We start from the raw sequence: 16,321 nt of genomic DNA, 5'->3' as shown, positions 1-16,321 counted from the left end.
AGGATCCCCAAGATCACATCTGATGGACGTTCCTTACTCAAGAAGAGGAGGAACCCGTCCTCCTCTGGGGACCTGGACTGAGGCTCTTCCCTCCCAGCACGGCTGTCCGATCTCAGACGATGGCACTTAAAGGCCAATGGCCACAAGCTCTCGGTAGCGCTGGTGCTACCGGAGCACTGATTATAGTTCCCTTGCAACCCTCGTTTCAAGCCATTTATTGCTACATGAGGAAAGTCGTATTGAAGTGTCTTGTGATCTCAGGCATCAGATGTATTTTGGAGACAAAGTTTGATGAAATTCAATTTCTCTGTTGGTTTTCCTCTCCCAGCTTCTGCCCGGATACAGCTGAGCGCAAAAAACCCCTCAGCTGAGAAGTTTTTATAGTCGTACCAAGATCTCTAAAACAGTTTCTCCTAAAATATTCAGGCTTAGTCACCAGTGTGAAGGAGTAGTGAACTTTTGACGATTTGGGAGCTGCGCGCCGACACAAACACGCAAAACTCCTCCAGCATCGCACCTGGGACCTGAAGCCGCTGTCAGCGCAGGGGTGAAAACGAGAACAAAATTAGCTCCTGGGAGGCCCAGCCGAGCTCCAGAGCAAGCCGGGCTGTCTGCCCGGAGAGCTGCCGTGTCCCGAGGTAGTTTCCTGACGCCGATGTTCGTCCTGCCGTTGCCTTCTGCCTTAGGTACAGCTTCTCGCTCTTCTGTGCCTCAGTTCCTAAATCTGTATGGTGACGGTTATAATCCTGCCAGCCTTTTCCTTCTTATTTTTATGTCGGTTCTCAGTAGGGGAAGTTTCTTCTTTTGAACAGCCTTGCTTTCAATTTAGAAACTCTCTGCTTTCCTGTAGAAAATTGCAAATAGGTTATTCTAGCTGCTTTATTCCTACACCAGGTTAATTTCTTTCTTTGGGACTTCACTGCACCATGTTGGGTGAGGAGGAGGAAAACGCCTGCCACGAGCAGGCTTTCGGTGCCGAGGAGCTCCTCCGAGCTCCTGGTATTTCCCTTAGGGCTTCCTCCAGTCCAGAGCAAGGAAAAAATTTAAAATCAAGGTAGTGGAACCCAACACAATATTTTACACTTGTTTTTTATTTCAGTGGTTTTGTGATTTAACAGCTCTGAAGTAGATCAGGGAAATTTATTGCATTGCATTTTTGTATTGCAGTAGCATCCTGCATATACAATTGGGATTAAGACTGTATGATACAGGAATAATAAAACACGGTTAAGACAGGCTTGTGCCCTGGAAATGGTTTGCAGACTTTGTCGGGGAGATACCACAGCTCTGTCTAGGACACAGTGAAAAAGGATGACGATGAAAATAATAGGAACATGTGGTTTGCTGTGCGTATGACAGCGTGTGTAATTACCAGCCTTCTGGATGTTTTATTTTAGTGATGCAGTAGACAAAGAAATAATAAAGCATCAATGAAAACTTGAGGCACTTGGCCACTGCTAATGTGGTAGTGGTTACTCTTACAGAAGGATTTGAAGTTTACAGTTTCAGGGTAAATTTGGGGCAAGAAGAAAGAGTAATTACATGGTATTTCTGCCACCCTTTGCAGCTGCCTTCTCGTAGTGACATGCACCCAGCAGTAGGGTGGAATGAGATTATGAATGGATAAACTTATTCGGAATGCTTAATTTCTTTAAAGTGATTATTTGTTTCCAAATCATCTCTGCTGTGCTCTGAATGTACACTGCGCTTCCAAAGAGGTGGATAAGCTCAGAAGAAAACAAAATAAAACAGTGAGGGTTTTTGGCATCGTAAATGTTTCGCGAGTTGGATGCCGTCTCAGATGTTATGAGCCGAGGTGTAAAACCAGCTTTGGCGCAGATCCAGCATCCCCCCCCAGGAAAGGCATGAGAATTACCCGCGAGAGAGACATCAAATGCACAGTCAAGGCTGTGGATCCTGCTGCCACCAGAATTCTCCAAGAGAGAAACCATTTTAGTTGGGTTTTTTTTTTTTTTTTCCTAAAAAAAAAAAAAAAAAGTAAAATCCCTGCAAATTATGTAAGGCTCCTTTGAAGCCTCGGAGGGAGCTGACATTCATTCTGTGTCCCTCATCGGAAAGGGACTGGGGATGAGAGCCAGCTCCTGCCGATGGCAGCGAGGGGACAAGGACCCAGCCCGGAGCAGGGTCCTCGGCGATTTCTGCGTGGCAGGAGCCTCGCGTCTGAGAGCTTCACCCGCGGACCCCCAGCCAGGGCTTGGGGGAGTCGCTGCCTTCCCCCTGCGAACAAGGGAGCAGACAAAAGCTGCCAAGATCTGATAATAAAATCTGTTTGGAACAGCTGTCTGCTGACAAGTATAATAAACTGTATTAATGGTGTCATTATTATTCCCTAATTAAAAGCTAATAACTAAGAGTTAATTGCCTTTAAAAGATGAAGCAGTGCTATGGCAGGGATTTATCTCTGTTTTTCTTTGCTTGCCTGGCTATGCTGATATTTTCAGGCTAATTAATTGAATCAAATCTTACTGAAAACTAATAATCTCTCCGTGTCGATTCAACCAATTGAATTAAAAGGTGTTCGCTGTGTGCTCGGTTTAAAAAAATATATGTGTGCTCTTTGCAACTTGTTACCTCGGGTGATGATCATCAGCAGGGCTTAGCGTGGCACAGAGTACAGAGGCACTTGGTGGAAAAATGTTTTGATGGGGCAAACTTTCCCGTGATGTTAAGAGGAGGAAACTGGAGCATCTTAGTTGCTGGAGGAATCCCACTGCCTCCAACTTGGTTGTTGCTGAATGACTGTTCTAGTGCAGGTGGACACAAAGCACATGCAGCCTTAATAAAAGGATTTTATCCAGAGACAGCAAAAAAATAAAATACAGCTATCCTGAGCTTTTCTTTTCAGATGTTGATTAAGATTTTTGCGGTCAGTGCGGGATGAAGTGTTGTGTTAGGATCTGATTTTTTTTCATCTGATGGGTGAGAAGCCATTCGCAAGCCTTTGAGCCTTACAGGGGCTGGAACCATTTGCAGGCATGGGTGCTGGTTTCTGCTGTGCCCCCTTTCCCCTCCATCGCTGCTGTCCTGCGTAGGGCTGTGTTTTGGGGTGTAGGTACAGCCGCAGACATGGAGCTGTGTGTGAACATCCCATCCCTGCCCCAAAAAGTAACACGTCAGCATCCCCCTTATAAGCTCCTACAGTTGTGAAGGTAATTGAAAGGAACCAAATGTTCTCTTTGGAAGTTCACTTTATCAGTGTTAATCTTCTATGTGGAGTAATTTAATAAAGTTCCCCAAAGAGCAAACTGTAAATTCATTAGTGCCCATTTTGGACCGCGCCCTCCCTCATTTTGGGTAAAAAAGAGATTAGAAGTCATCTGGGCTCTGTGATAATTAAAAAGAAGATGCTCAAACATAATTCTTAATTAAACAGTAATGAGATAAGAACTTGTGTAGTCTGCTTTTAGTCTGTTGGAAAGATGCAGAGGTTCCCATTGTAATTATGTGATTTATGATCTTCCACACAAAGATGTAATTAGTTTTTTTTCCCCCCTTTTTAAAATTTAAACATTATTTAGATTAAAAATTGCACAGCAATTTGAATCTGCTTTTCCTGGTGGAATAGTGATTTGTTTGGATTTATCTGTAGGTTTCAACCTAAAAAATTCCTCCATAGCTAAGAGATGATACCCTAAAATACAAGAAACCCCCCTGTGTGTCTGAGAGCCCTAAGGAGAGGGAGGTTGTTGGATGCAATGGGATGGTAGTGGGAGATGGGGAGTCAGACATCTGAGGCTGAGAAATTGTGAAAGCATTTCTTCCTGCTTAAAGAGGTGAAATTTGTGTTTCCAGATGACACCTGTGGAACCCTTCCCCCTCTGATGCCAATCTGCCGTACTAATTAGACCCGCAGATGGTTTGTTTCTGCCTGCCTCATCTTCTGCAAAGAGATGGACTGAGCCCTCAGTGAGCTTTTGCAAATCATCGCCAGGGAGTTTGAACACATCTACCTCAGTGGAGTTACATAAATATTACAAACGTGTGTATAGCTGTACATTAAATGGCATTCTGCTCTGCAGGAAAGCACACCAAAGGTGAGTTATTTACGATTTCTTTGTTTAAACACCTGTTTGAGTCTGCTTTTGAAGCTCTGCTCTCTCGGACACACATTGCCCCGTAGCTCATCTTTTTGTCCCAAAGTCACCTAACCCCATTTAATCGCAGGATAGGCTGTGCATACCAACCACGGTGGAAAATCCACCTCACTGGCACAGGAAAAAAGGGCACCGGTGGTTTAAGATCAGATTGGTGCCTGAAGGGAGAGTCTGTGTGGAAAACAGTGAGAAGCACTTGAGGTCTCACCTGTGGACTAATGTCCAGGTTAGAGGAATATGATTCCTAGACCTTGCCGCTTCACCAGAGTAATGCTAAATTGACCTCAGTAAAAATAAAATAACTAAGACCAACTCTCCGGACACTGTGCTTTGCATGGCTTTTGCAGACCTCTAGCTTGAAAGGACAAGGATCGGGGCAGAGGTGTTTGTCATGGAAACGAAGAACGGGATTTGGTCAAAGGCCTGTTGCTGGTATAAGACTATTTTAAAGAAATTTCTCATCTATTGCCTCATCTGATGAGTCCTGAGGTCCCACACCCCACTCTCTGTGGCAGTGGCACAGATGGTTTATATTGTGCCCTTCCCAGCTTAACCTGGCTGACCAGACTGTGCTGACCTGAAGATCCCCCCCTTCCTTCTCCTGGCACCTTATTCACTCTTCAGGGGGAACAGGGACAGAACAGATGTTCCTCCTTTCCTCATAAACAGCAGAACATCTCCACCTGCCAGACAAACAGTTTTCTAAGTGTTGTTAAAGTATCTGGGAGTCTGAGCAGCATCTTCTGAATATAACAGCCTCCAAAGCTAAGAACATGAGGGTTAACAAACAGTTTTCTTTTAATTTTGGAAGTGCGGTTTTCTGGGAATTGTATTCCTACACATTTTTAATATCCTTTCTTTTGTGAGACAGGTGTAGCAGATTTTCTCTTTGCTTCTCTTTCAGATAAAGAAGCAGAGAAGAACATGAATTCTTTTGTTGGTGGTCAGGAAGAGGTCGTTAGTGCTGCCCAGCTGCTTTGCTGCCCAAATCACACACCTGATGCCACTTTGCAGGACTTGGGGGTCTGAATCATTTCTAGTCCTGCTTTGCTCCAGCTCGCTGCTTTGTTCTGCACTTGCTTGTCCCAGGGCAGCCTGGCAGGTCCATGAGCTCGGCATCACTGAGAGGCTTCGCTTCGCTTCCCCCGTGGATGGAGGTTCGCTGGTACGGGTGAAGGTTAGTCGGGTTTTTGTTGCAAGAGGTGGTGGATCTGCAGCTTACGAGTACTATCAGTTTCTTAGTAATTGTCCTCCCAACTTGTTCTGCTTTCATGTTATTCCCTTGTCCCACCTCCATCTTCTCCCAGGATGTTTTTGTCTTCCCACTGTTTGTCCCACTGGTGCAGGAGGGCCGGGGATCAAAATGTCTGTGTCTTGCCCTCCAAATCGATGTTGTTTGCTGGTACGAAGTGCCTGGGCACCAGCTGCTTCAGCAGGCTGTACGGGGGGTTTGGTGCTGGTGTGGAAAAGCTCATGTAGATTCAGCTCAGTCCCAGAGGTGCTGGTGACCACATGGCAGCTGGGGAGACCCCCCAGTACCCCCCAGGGCAAACTCAAGTCAAAGGGAACTGCCAGGAGATGGAGAAGCACGGCACCGCTCACCCTGTCTGCTTCGGGTGGCTCAGTGAAAGCTGGCATCACTTTTCTGGAGGTAACTCTTCAGCATCTCCTCCCCAGCCCCTAAAAATATCCCGTGGGTGGCATCTGCAGCGCCCACGGCAGTTTTTTTTTAATAATTTGCATTTTTTTGTCATTTGCATTGTATTTATGGCTGTGTGATTCAGCGAGGTGCCGTATGCCTCGACTGTCATCTCTAGGCCAGTCTGTAGGAAGGATTTGCACCTCACCCCCAAGGCAAATGCTCTGCAAGCTTCATTTCATTGTAGTGTTTTGGAGGAAGTGAAGATGGATGCATATTATACTGAAATCTCACCATCTCTTCCTCCCCCACATTTTAGAAGAATATGTATGAATCTCTGCTGTGTCCTCTTCTGTCTGTTAAATGTAGCAGTATGGAAAATGTTATTTCAGTTTTATCTATTTAAAAATGATTGTATGGATTAACAAACCAAGCAGAAGGTCTCTGCTGCTGTTTAACTTGGTGTGACTGTGTCCTTTTGGAAGACTTGTGGCTGCAGGTCACTGGCGAGCACTCAAGCGCTTTGCTTGTATTTCTGCTTCCCTAGATGTTGGCAGTAATGCTGGAGGTGCCAGTCCTGTCCTGTTTGAAATAACAGCTTGGTGGGGTTTGGAATGTAGTGGAGATGCCTTCAAAAAAATCTGGCCTTGTTGAAGTGTCTTGATAAGATTGTGCCGTGATGAGTTGTGTTAGAAAGCCATGGTCAAGTTTTATTAAGAAAAGCCCCTTCAGTGTCTGGCAGAAATGAATTAGGTTGCTGTAAGGGACTGAATTAAAAATAGGAACCACAAATGCACTTTTCCACGGGATTGCTTTTGTCTGTCCCTTGTTGTTGCCTGGGTTTGGCCAAGGAAAGTGAAGGAAGTTTCTCTGGTCTAGTCCTGGTTGTTGCCATGAGGGTGAGGAACAAAACCGGGAGCTCGTCAGCAAAACCAGACCCAAAGCATTTGAGAGGGGTTAAATAAACTGCACAGTAAAGGTCTCACAACTCCCCTTTACCCACCCCTGCCTTTAAAAGCTGGACATCTACTTATTTTAATGGTGAATCCTGGAAATGCAGTGGAGCCTGGGGGCTCTGCGGTCCCCAGGCTGTGCAGCTGGGAGCCGTCAGCGTTGAAGGCACCAGAACCCCCCCACCTTCCTTCTCCTGAGGCTTAGCGTGTAGGTAGACACCTCCTGAGCCTTAAGCAGGGCATTTATTGCCCTAAAAAGAAATATATAGATAATATATATAAATATCTATCTACATATATCTGTAGAATGAGTCTGGGTTGTTTGTTGTTCACAGAAATACCAGTGTGCTGTCCCCATCCGTGCCATTGGGGCTGTTGGTTATTCTGCTGGGAAGTGTTTGGCTCTCCAGCCAGAAAGAGATGGGAGGAGGGTCCAGTGGAAGTGGAACCTGAATTAGTAATGTTTGGCAATTTCCTGAACAACACCTTACATGCAGCTCAGACAGAATGTTATGTATTTAAAGAAAAGAGATTTTTTTTTTTTTTTTTTTAATCATTTGGACACAATATTTTTTTTAGAGGGGTTTATTATCCTCAGTAAGCCTGGGATAAAACCCTTGTGTAACCTATTAATCTAGGATTGCCATCTGCATGTATGTGTGTGCTTGTATGTATGCATCGCCGTATACATACACAGATGGATGGAGCCCCACACTCTCTTAATCAGGCATCTTTTTAATGACTGGAAGGGAATTGTGCGTGTCGGTCTTTCGAGAGATAAAGGCATGATGAGATAGCAACATCAGGGGTTGATCTCTGTACAAATTGCAAAGGGATCTAGAGTTTTTGCTCTAGCGTATAGATGGATGGATAGATAAGTAGACAATAGAAAAATAGGCAGATTAAAGATGGACTGGGATGAATAAGTTAAATGGCTGGAGAGAGCGTACTGTTAATAAATAGAAATATAGCGCCGCTGTTCAGGTTTCAGCCATCTTCCTCTGTTTGAAACAATCTAGTAATTTGATTTTATTGTAAATAGTTAACGCAAGTGCAAGAAGCAGACGCAGCGGTATGCATGGTGAGGTTTAAAGCAATCACCTTCTTGTTTGTGGCTGCATGGTTATGCCCTGCTTAGTCACCAGGACGGTGTTTTCTTCAACTTCTTCATAATTCTCTATTCTTTATCTGCTGTATCCTAAATGTGGCTTTAAAATATACACTCCCCCTTCCACCCTAGAGATGTTTCAAAGAACAGTAAAAGCAGAGGGGCTGTGCCTTACCCCTCCTCCCTGGCCTTTCTCACGCGCGGATCAGGAGGTGAAGCTGTCTCCTTTCCGAGGCTGTTTAATATCTCCTGTATCATCTCGAATGAGAAATCACAGGTCAAGCAAAAGCAACACTTGGGATTCAAACTTAGATTTGTCTTTTGGATCTCAGCTGCTGGCAGAGCTGAGTCCCAATCCTGCTGTTAGCCGAGAGGTCAGTGTGTGCAGACTGAGCCAAATGTTACCGTCTCTGCTTCCCTGGGATAGATGGATTTGGTGATGGGGACATGGGGATGCGCAGTGGCTCCATCCCTACTGACCTCAGCCCGATTCAGCCAGCACAGCACCATCGATGCCTGTCAGCCCAAGAGGGGAACGCCCAGGGCATCTCACTTCTGCACCCTTGGGGTGGCAAGCCAGGGTCCGGGGACCATCCGTGGAGTCAAAGGTGTCGGGGTCGTGCTTTCAGCGTGCCGATGTAAGTAGGTTTTCACCAGTGAACGAGGCTTCTCTCCAGGCTGGTGGGGTGTTTGGCTTTATAGGAGGAGCAATAGCTGCCACGTGGATCTGGGATGGCTCCGGTTGTGCCGAGAGTTGGTGTTGGACGAGCTGAGGCTGGTGCCGAGAGCGGGAGGGTTGTGAGCAGTTGGCGGCAAGAAAGTGGTAGCCGGGGTGGGCTTTTCCTTCAGCCCCTGCAGAAGTGACTGAAGCTCGGATGCGAGGAGGGAAAGCTCTGACGGTTCTTGGGCTGCAGCTTCTGTCGTGCTCCAACGTGGGATTTGCTCCTGAAAGGGGAGAGAGGGTTTCTGTGCAGCCGTGGGCGCAGAGAGGGAGCGCTGGCATGTCTGTTCAGGTGCCCGTTGTGACACTGCAATAAAAGTGATTGAACTTGTTGTGGTTTCCTTCTTAGGAAATTTGGGAGCAGTCTCCCTGTATCCCTTTCCCAGTGGATGAACTTGTTGAGATAGATAGTAAGACAATTTTCTCAGTGCCTGTGAGGGTATTTACTTTTTCCATTTCAGTTCTACATCTGTTCAGTTACTGACTTGGAATTTGCAACCATCTTATTTAGGAGAAAGAATTGATTTCTCATTCTCTTACTGCTTCTCTTGGTATAATTAAAGCATATTGCAACATGAAGAATTTCTCCTGGCCTGGGAACTGGTTTGCCACTTGGGTAATTCTGTAAACCAAGAAAGGCTTTTCCTTTTCCTCTGGAATGTAAATTACAGTTACATCTACTTTAAAGTCTTTGTTCTGCTGCAGGGGACTGAAGGGGCTCTTGGTTTAGGTTTCTGCAGAGGCGTAGGGGCTTTTGCAAATCAATCCATTAGGGATTTGGCATCCAGGCCGTTGCAAATTAAGACTGATGCGCGAGCTGGTTTTGCCCAGCGTGGTGTAGATGAGAACTGGGACAAGCCTGCTCCCTCCGAGCCCCCGAGAAGGGCTCTCTCCTGCTGAGCACCGTCTCTGCCGCTCTGAGCTGACCCGCCGGCCCGCCGCCGCGGGGAGCTCCAGCTTCTTGTGGCAGCGCCAGGTTGGCCGTGGGGGTCCGGGTGCCCTTCGCGGCCCCGGCAGGACGTCCCACGGCAGACGGAGGGACAGACGTGCAGGGTCTCTGCTGCCTGGGGATGGACCGAGCAGGTTGGTGTTGCCACGTGCCAGACCCGTGGTCTGGGGTCCGCAGGTGGCCCTGGCAAGGGGGGCTCAGGGCTTGGTGGCCTTCCAGCAGCTGCGCTTGAGGAGAGAAAGAGTAATTCGGGATTGACCTTTGGATCTAGCATAAATAGTTATGGTAAAGGGGAGAGGAGAGAGGGAGGGCTTAAGGAGACATTCCTTAAACTGTGAAAAGAATCGGTTCAGGGTTTACATGTAAATGATGTCAGAAATGCCTTGAGATCCACCTGCTGCTGGAGAGGGCAGCGCAGGGCTGGGTGCTGGCTGCAAGGTTCCAGCGAGGGGCTGGCGGGGAGCGGGGGGAGCACCGTCTAAGGCAAAGTGGGTGTTTGCCCTGGGGGTCCCTGGTGATGGGACCCGCTTTGGCCAGGGCCGCGGTCGGCTCTGAGTCCTGCCAGGGCTGCTCCTGGCTGAATCTCCTGCTGTGGGATGCTGTTCTGGAGGGGTGGATTAGGCTCTGTTCTCGATCTTTATCTCACCTTTAATAAGAGAGGGCTCTGCAGCTGAGATTCCCTGGTAAAACCACCATCTGTGCTTTAACCCTGATCCTCTGTAAGGAATCGTATTGGTGTAGATCCAGAGCCCTGCTGACAGTCCTTTTCCATAAAAATATTACCTGCAATGATTTACTCCTTCCACCATGTGCTAGCATCGCTAATAAACTTGCTGTCAAAGCTGTCTGTTGCAGCTCATGTTAAAGAAAGAGTGCGACAGATTAAAAAAAGATCCTTGGATCAATAAGAAACAAGAGCCTTCCCTATTTCCTTGCTGAAAATGGGCATTAATGGACCATCACTTAGTGTGTAATTAAAATAAAAGGAAAGTCAGCTGTGTGCCAGGTTTCAGGCTGGTGCTGTCTGGCAGAGCAAGCCCTGAAAGACTGAGCTTGTAGCAAGAACTCCGATTTCATTTGCTCTTTGCAGCGAGGACCGGCGCCGCGGCACAGGCGAGGTGTACCACGCACATCCTGGAGCCCGGAATCATTTATGCTTAATCACACCACTAGCAAATCGGTCTATCGCATTCAGAAACCGCAAGTTAGAATGTAATTTCAGCAGCTTATGAGCATCAGTGAAAGGCTGCGTCAATGGGACTATTACGTGCAGGTTTTTTCAATGTCTTTGTGATGCCTCTGCTGAGGCTGAGGGTGTCCTGGTCTAAAGCAGAGATGGAGAGCATAAAAACCTGCTGGTTATCTTCTGTGATAAAACGAAATCTGTGAAAAGCTTTGCAGTATGAATTACATTGAGCCAAGTCAAAGTAGCAAGTGTTCCAGCTAGGAGGTTTTTGTGGAGCCGAGATCAGGTCTCTGCAGGTCCTCTGTTATCCTTCTTTGTCCTTAGGAGGTTGTACGTGGTCTCTGCTCTTTGCTTATGGTCCTTTATGGCTTTTCTGCTGTGATCTTTAGGTATCTAAAAGCGCAGTTTGGCTCTGATGGTCTGAGTCAGCCCTTGCCTGGCCCTGAGCGATGTGGTGTTTTCCTCCCAGGCCACCGAGCATCTTGTTTTAGTTACCTGTGGTACATCCAAACCAGATGTCCCCGACCTGTTCTGGCTGCAGGGAACCACAGAGGTATTTATTGGCCATGGACATCTTGGCTCTCTTCCTTGTCAGCGGGGGTTTCTCTGGATGGCCAAATCAGGACGCCTCCGATGGGTTTTTCTGTGCCAGAATCATTGTCCGGAGCATCCCGCTGTGTCCATCGGCTAAGGAGGGAGGGCTCTGCTGCCTCTTCCCCCCACGTGCTCTTCCTGATCTTGTGGTATGAGGAGCAGGAAGGAGCCGAGTTTGTTACGGCTGCTACAGACTTGGCTTAACTATCTTCGAAGTTTTGCGTGGAGTGATGCAATGGAAATCGGAAGGCAAAGATGGTAATGGGCTTTTCCTAGCAATGATGCTTGTGTTTCTTGACCTTCCACGAGGAGCTGTTGTAGGACCATCACGACTGCTGTAGTGTGAAGGCGGACTCAGTGTCATTGCAAGTCTTTGCAGCTTTTGTAAGCTTTACTCTCGTGCTGTGAAGACTTCATTTTGTGTTTGCTTCTCTAACTGGCTTCCTACTGTATTGGTTGGGGTTTTTTTTTTTTTTGAAAGATTTACTTAGTTCCCAGCTGTTGTTCCAATTCTCTTTGTCACTCACCTTCCTGTAGTCCATGTGGAATTTATTTCTGTTCTGTAAGGGTTTTGCATCTCAACATGGGGGATGGTCACACCAGCTCAAAAAAGAATAGAATAAAAATAAGAGACTGGAGAGCAGCGATGAGAGTGATTAGCATCACAGAGAGACAGGAATAGCATTGCTGAGAATGCAGGAGACCAGGTAGGCACAGGGTTGAGGTAGGGAGGAGGCTGATGAACAGAGCTTAGAAGAAAAATCAGGTTTTTTTCCTTTCTAATCTTCAATGATAAAATAAAGGGATCATCAAAATCAACACATTGATTGATGCAAGGTTGATGAAAGGTGTCTGTCCTGTGTTGTACTGCTGATCTGTAGAGTTCAGTACTACACATTATGAATCCAGGAGATTACGAAGAGTCAAAAGTCATTACTATTCATGTAACTGCCTGGAGGTACTCACATACATAATTATAAACCAGGAGATTTTTTTTTTTTCCTTCTCCTTTTTTCCTGTGCCATCAGGATTGTTGCTGTTTGATGTTTGTTTGGCTCCCTACCTGCTCCATCTATCATGTGGAGTAGCAATGTTTTGAAGGTGATGTAATTCCCTGGGTTTGCAACTCACCTGATGTTTGATCATGGTTCTATGCTAACTTGCTGATTTTTTTATCCCCCCCCCGCCCATTAAGCTTAAGCCAAAAAGCTGGTGGTGGCACAGCCCATCTGTAAGTGGGAGGGAAAAAATACCTGATACAGAATATTCCCATCATCCTCCTGCTGCTGCTTCCAAAAACCTGTGTCCTCACCAGCCTTTCCCTGCTCAGCTCCTGTTTGTCTTAATGTGGATGGAGTGGGAACCTCAGTCTGGATTGCGCCTACCTGTGAGTAGGAGCCACTGTTAGCACAGACCTGCGAAAGAAAGACTATGGTTTGGCTTATTAGGCTCTGGTTCAGGTGGACAAAGATTTTTAAGCAGCTCACGTTGGCATTGAGAAGGCAGCTAAGTTTTCTGCTTTCAGCATTGCCACCCCGTTGCGCTGTAGGTTACGGCAGCGCGAGGCACGGGCTTTTCCAGGCAGCGGAGGAGCTGAGCTGCTCTCCCTTCCTGGACTATTCCCCTCAACGCAGACGTGGGAACCTCCGGCAGCGTAACAAGGCAGACCTCCATCTGCCGTGGCCATGAGCTTCAAATGGGACTTTTGGCTTTAGCTGCCTTCTGCTTTGAGTAAGTCTGTTTCTTCACTGAGTTTGTTGTTGGTGTTTTGTTTTTTTTTTTTTTTTCTGCTTGCCTGCAGGCTCGGAGCTGTCATCCAGAGCCAGGACGGCACCTGGACAGCATGTGTTGGCAACCTCTTCCCACCTGGACTCCAGACTGAGCAGGGAAGGGGATGAGATCTGCTCCTTTCAAAGCTACTGCCCCACATAAGGGAAACACAGACAAGTCAGCAGAAATGGAGGTCACCAAAGGTTTTAAACCTCAAGGTAGGCATAACCCACACACCTGTGGCTTCTTGGTTGAGCCATGGTCCTGGCTGCGCTCGTGCCAAAGTCCACACTGCTCTAGCTGAACTAGCGGCAGCAAGTTTATGCCTGTGTCAGCTGCAGCTATTTGGCCAAAAGCTCTCCAAATGAGCTTGTTTCTTTGCAGCCACATGTTTGGCTTGTAAAGGTGGCCTATTTTTAGAAGGAGCATAAGCACAGCAAAGGGAGAGCAACCTGCTACCTGGCCCAGGGCACCAGCGAAAAAGGTTTTTGCAGTCGCTGTGTTACACAGAGCAACTGCTTCGTTCATTGCCCGCTCCTACCAACAAACAGGTTTGCAGTCAGGCCTTTCAGACAATCTTCCTTTAATACAAAGTCAATATATCTACATACACAGTGGTATGAAAACCACTTACTGTTTCAGTTTGAAATAACAGTGTGAAAGCAACAGCACTTTGCTCTCATACAAAGAAAAAAACCTCCCCCCTCCCCCCCAACTTGTCCAGTAAGATTTTGCTGCAACATACTTAGAAATTTGGGCAACTTTCACACAAATAAGAAGTAAAATCTTGAAGAAGCCTTTTGTTTCTTTGTTGGGTTTTTTTTTTTCAGTTAAAGACAGGAAATAGATTGTTGTGGGGTCTTCTGGGTAGCACTTGATGGCCATGATTACCCCTTCTAGAAAAATAAAAAAAGGAAAAGTCACAGGCAAGCAGTGTTCAGGGCAGTGCATCTTTTCCAAGACATGCTGTCCTCTGTGCACTTCTGCAAGAAAACTCCTTGTCACGTACACTTGCAAGAGCGTTATATCTACAACCCAGCAGACGGACAGACTTGGGCCGTTACCTACAATACACCTTTGATGTTAGAAAACCTGTGCGTGCACTGATGTGTGTCATGGCTCCAAAATCCGCTGTCTTTCTGTCTTCAGTCATCGTAAGACACTGGTATTGTTTAATCTCCCAGTTCACCTGTGGCCCTGTTAAGACTGGGCAACATGGCCACAGCTGAAGGGGAGTGGGTTGGCACTGCCAGCGTGTCTAGGCCTGCCTGCTAATCTCACACCCTTCCAGAGACATGTGATATGTCTGCGATTTAAAACAAAAGAACCCAAAAAAAAAAATCCAGAAAGGACATTTTGTTCTTACATGAGCAAGTTAAACCTTTTAAATGGTAGAAAAGCAATATGTAGAAGTAGCAATTTGCACTGCATTTTTATATATCACAGCCATTACACGTAACATTTCTACAGTGAAAAAATAGACTGTCTTTGAACATAATATGAACAAATAAGCAAATTTTTCTTTTAAATTCATTGACTGATATTCTTTGTCTTTTTTTTTAAAAAAAAGGAAAAAATACACTATTTAAAAAAAAGGTAATGTCACTTGTTACAGTTACATCGATACTTTAAAGAAAGCCACTCACAGTATATGCCATTGAATGCATCTTACTTGATCTTTCCCCGTTATTTATACAGCTAGGGCATGTTCATAGCTGTGCCAACGAGCTTGGTGGAACGTGGTACCGGGGCAGTCCTGAGAGTATCTCTGCATCGCTCCCGGAGAGCCGCTGTGTTCAGAGGTGAGGGGTTGGCAGCAAGAAGCAGTTGGCTATTGGAAATAAATTTCTTAAGGGTGCTTCTCGGGCTCCTTTCAGAGAGATGCTCCTGGCCTTCTGCAGCAGGAACTGGTGGGGCGGCACAGCTGCTTGCAGCAGAAGTGGGGTTGTGTGAATGTGCAAAGAGAATGGGAAAGGGGCTGCTTTTTTTTTTTTTTTTTTTTTAGAGGGTGTCCCACCACTGCTCAAATTAATGCCTTTGTGTTAGCTGGATGTGCTGAAAAGGGGGAACAGAACCAGCAGTCAGCAAACCCAGCCCAGGGGAGCTGCCACCTCTGCCTGTCCCACCGGTGTGCGAGGGGAGGGGGCCACACCGCACAGCCAGGTCTGGGTTTTGTATCTCTCTCTTTCTCTATAATTTTAAATATCCTAAAAAATAAAATTTTGGAATTAGAAGAAATGAGGAATGTTCCAAGTATTCAAAATGTGAGCTATAAAACCTCTCGCGTGGCAGGGGCATTCAGTGAATGCTGTTTGCAAGGTGCCTGTAAGCCCAGAATCATCCCAATGTTGATACTGAGGTTATTAAGACTCCAGCTAGAAGAACTCCTGACCCTAAGTTTGCCTAAGTGTTGAGATTTAGTTCCTTTTCTTATCTTTTACAGAACACCTTCAATTCTGCAAGTGACTTCCTTTAAAGACTGCCAACTATATTAGTAAATAAACTGAACTCTAATGATGTAACCAAAGTCGGTTTCCTTCCCTTCTCCAGCAGTAACATTTCGCAAGGTGTGTTTTAGCTTTTGGATCTGTTTCATGATGTCCATACGTCCTCCACAGCGAACACCACTTGAGGTAACAAGAGCAGTTCACCACTTAAAGCAGTCCTTCAGCAATCTCCTGAGCTGCCTCTTCACGGTCCAGGTTACAACACGGAGTTCCTGAAGGGGTGTTCCTTTCAATCCTTCCCCCTGCTCCCCAATGCATTGTCCAGATGAAAAGGTACTTCTTCTGATTCAGTTTTGTAAGTTCAAGCACTCCTCCTGGGTCAAAAGAGGCCTTCCAGGACTTAAGTGGTTGGTAGAGTCTGCACAACGGATGGCTTTTTATGTTGCATAGTGATCAAAACTTCCCAGATACTCCAGAGCTGCCTGGTAACAGAACTGGTATTCATCCTGCGAACAGTAAAGAGAACCAGCTTCAGAGGTTTGAAATAGCTCTTCAGGATCCCTGCCCTGCTTTCCAGCTAGCACATACTTGGGCAGGAACCATGCGCAGACTCTTTTATTCTCAAAGAGCTGCAAACTACTCGGAAAGGAAATCCCTTCCCTTTATTGTTTGTGCATCTCATTGATACCAGTCATCCCACTACTAACTCTTCTGGCTCTGCAGCCAGCGTGGGCTGTGTTTAGAGGCAGGTGAGTCCCCCTTATCTCAGACAGTGATGAGATAAGAATCAAGGCTAGCAGACCAGGATGAAATCTTTAAGAGACTTTATAACAATGTTT

At 46.3% G+C, this 16,321-nt stretch overlaps 1 protein-coding gene and 1 long non-coding RNA gene across 23 annotated transcripts in view; one reads left to right on the top strand and one right to left on the bottom strand.

The window, feature by feature from the left end:
• Window positions 1-14,400, top strand: LOC115348706. Its single transcript, XR_005933650.1, has 4 exons — window positions 1-686; window positions 3,814-4,055; window positions 5,020-5,292; window positions 13,067-14,400. It is a non-coding gene; the product is annotated as an uncharacterized LOC115348706 (long non-coding RNA).
• The window catches only part of PTPRS (protein tyrosine phosphatase receptor type S), a 164,825-nt gene continuing 162,105 nt past the window's right edge, over window positions 13,602-16,321 (bottom strand). For all 22 annotated transcript variants that reach the window (XM_030031769.1, XM_030031777.1, XM_030031773.1 and 19 more), the window contains one exon: window positions 13,602-15,988. In XM_030031769.1, coding sequence (XP_029887629.1) covers window positions 15,920-15,988 — 69 coding nt within the window. In that variant the 3' untranslated portion in view covers window positions 13,602-15,919. The remainder of the gene's footprint in view (window positions 15,989-16,321) is intronic.

This window comes from Aquila chrysaetos, chromosome 12 (genome assembly GCF_900496995.4).
Source record: "Aquila chrysaetos chrysaetos chromosome 12, bAquChr1.4, whole genome shotgun sequence".
In the NCBI taxonomy this organism is placed as follows: domain Eukaryota; kingdom Metazoa; phylum Chordata; class Aves; order Accipitriformes; family Accipitridae; genus Aquila; species Aquila chrysaetos.
This window is presented reverse-complemented; position numbering and strand designations above follow the sequence as displayed.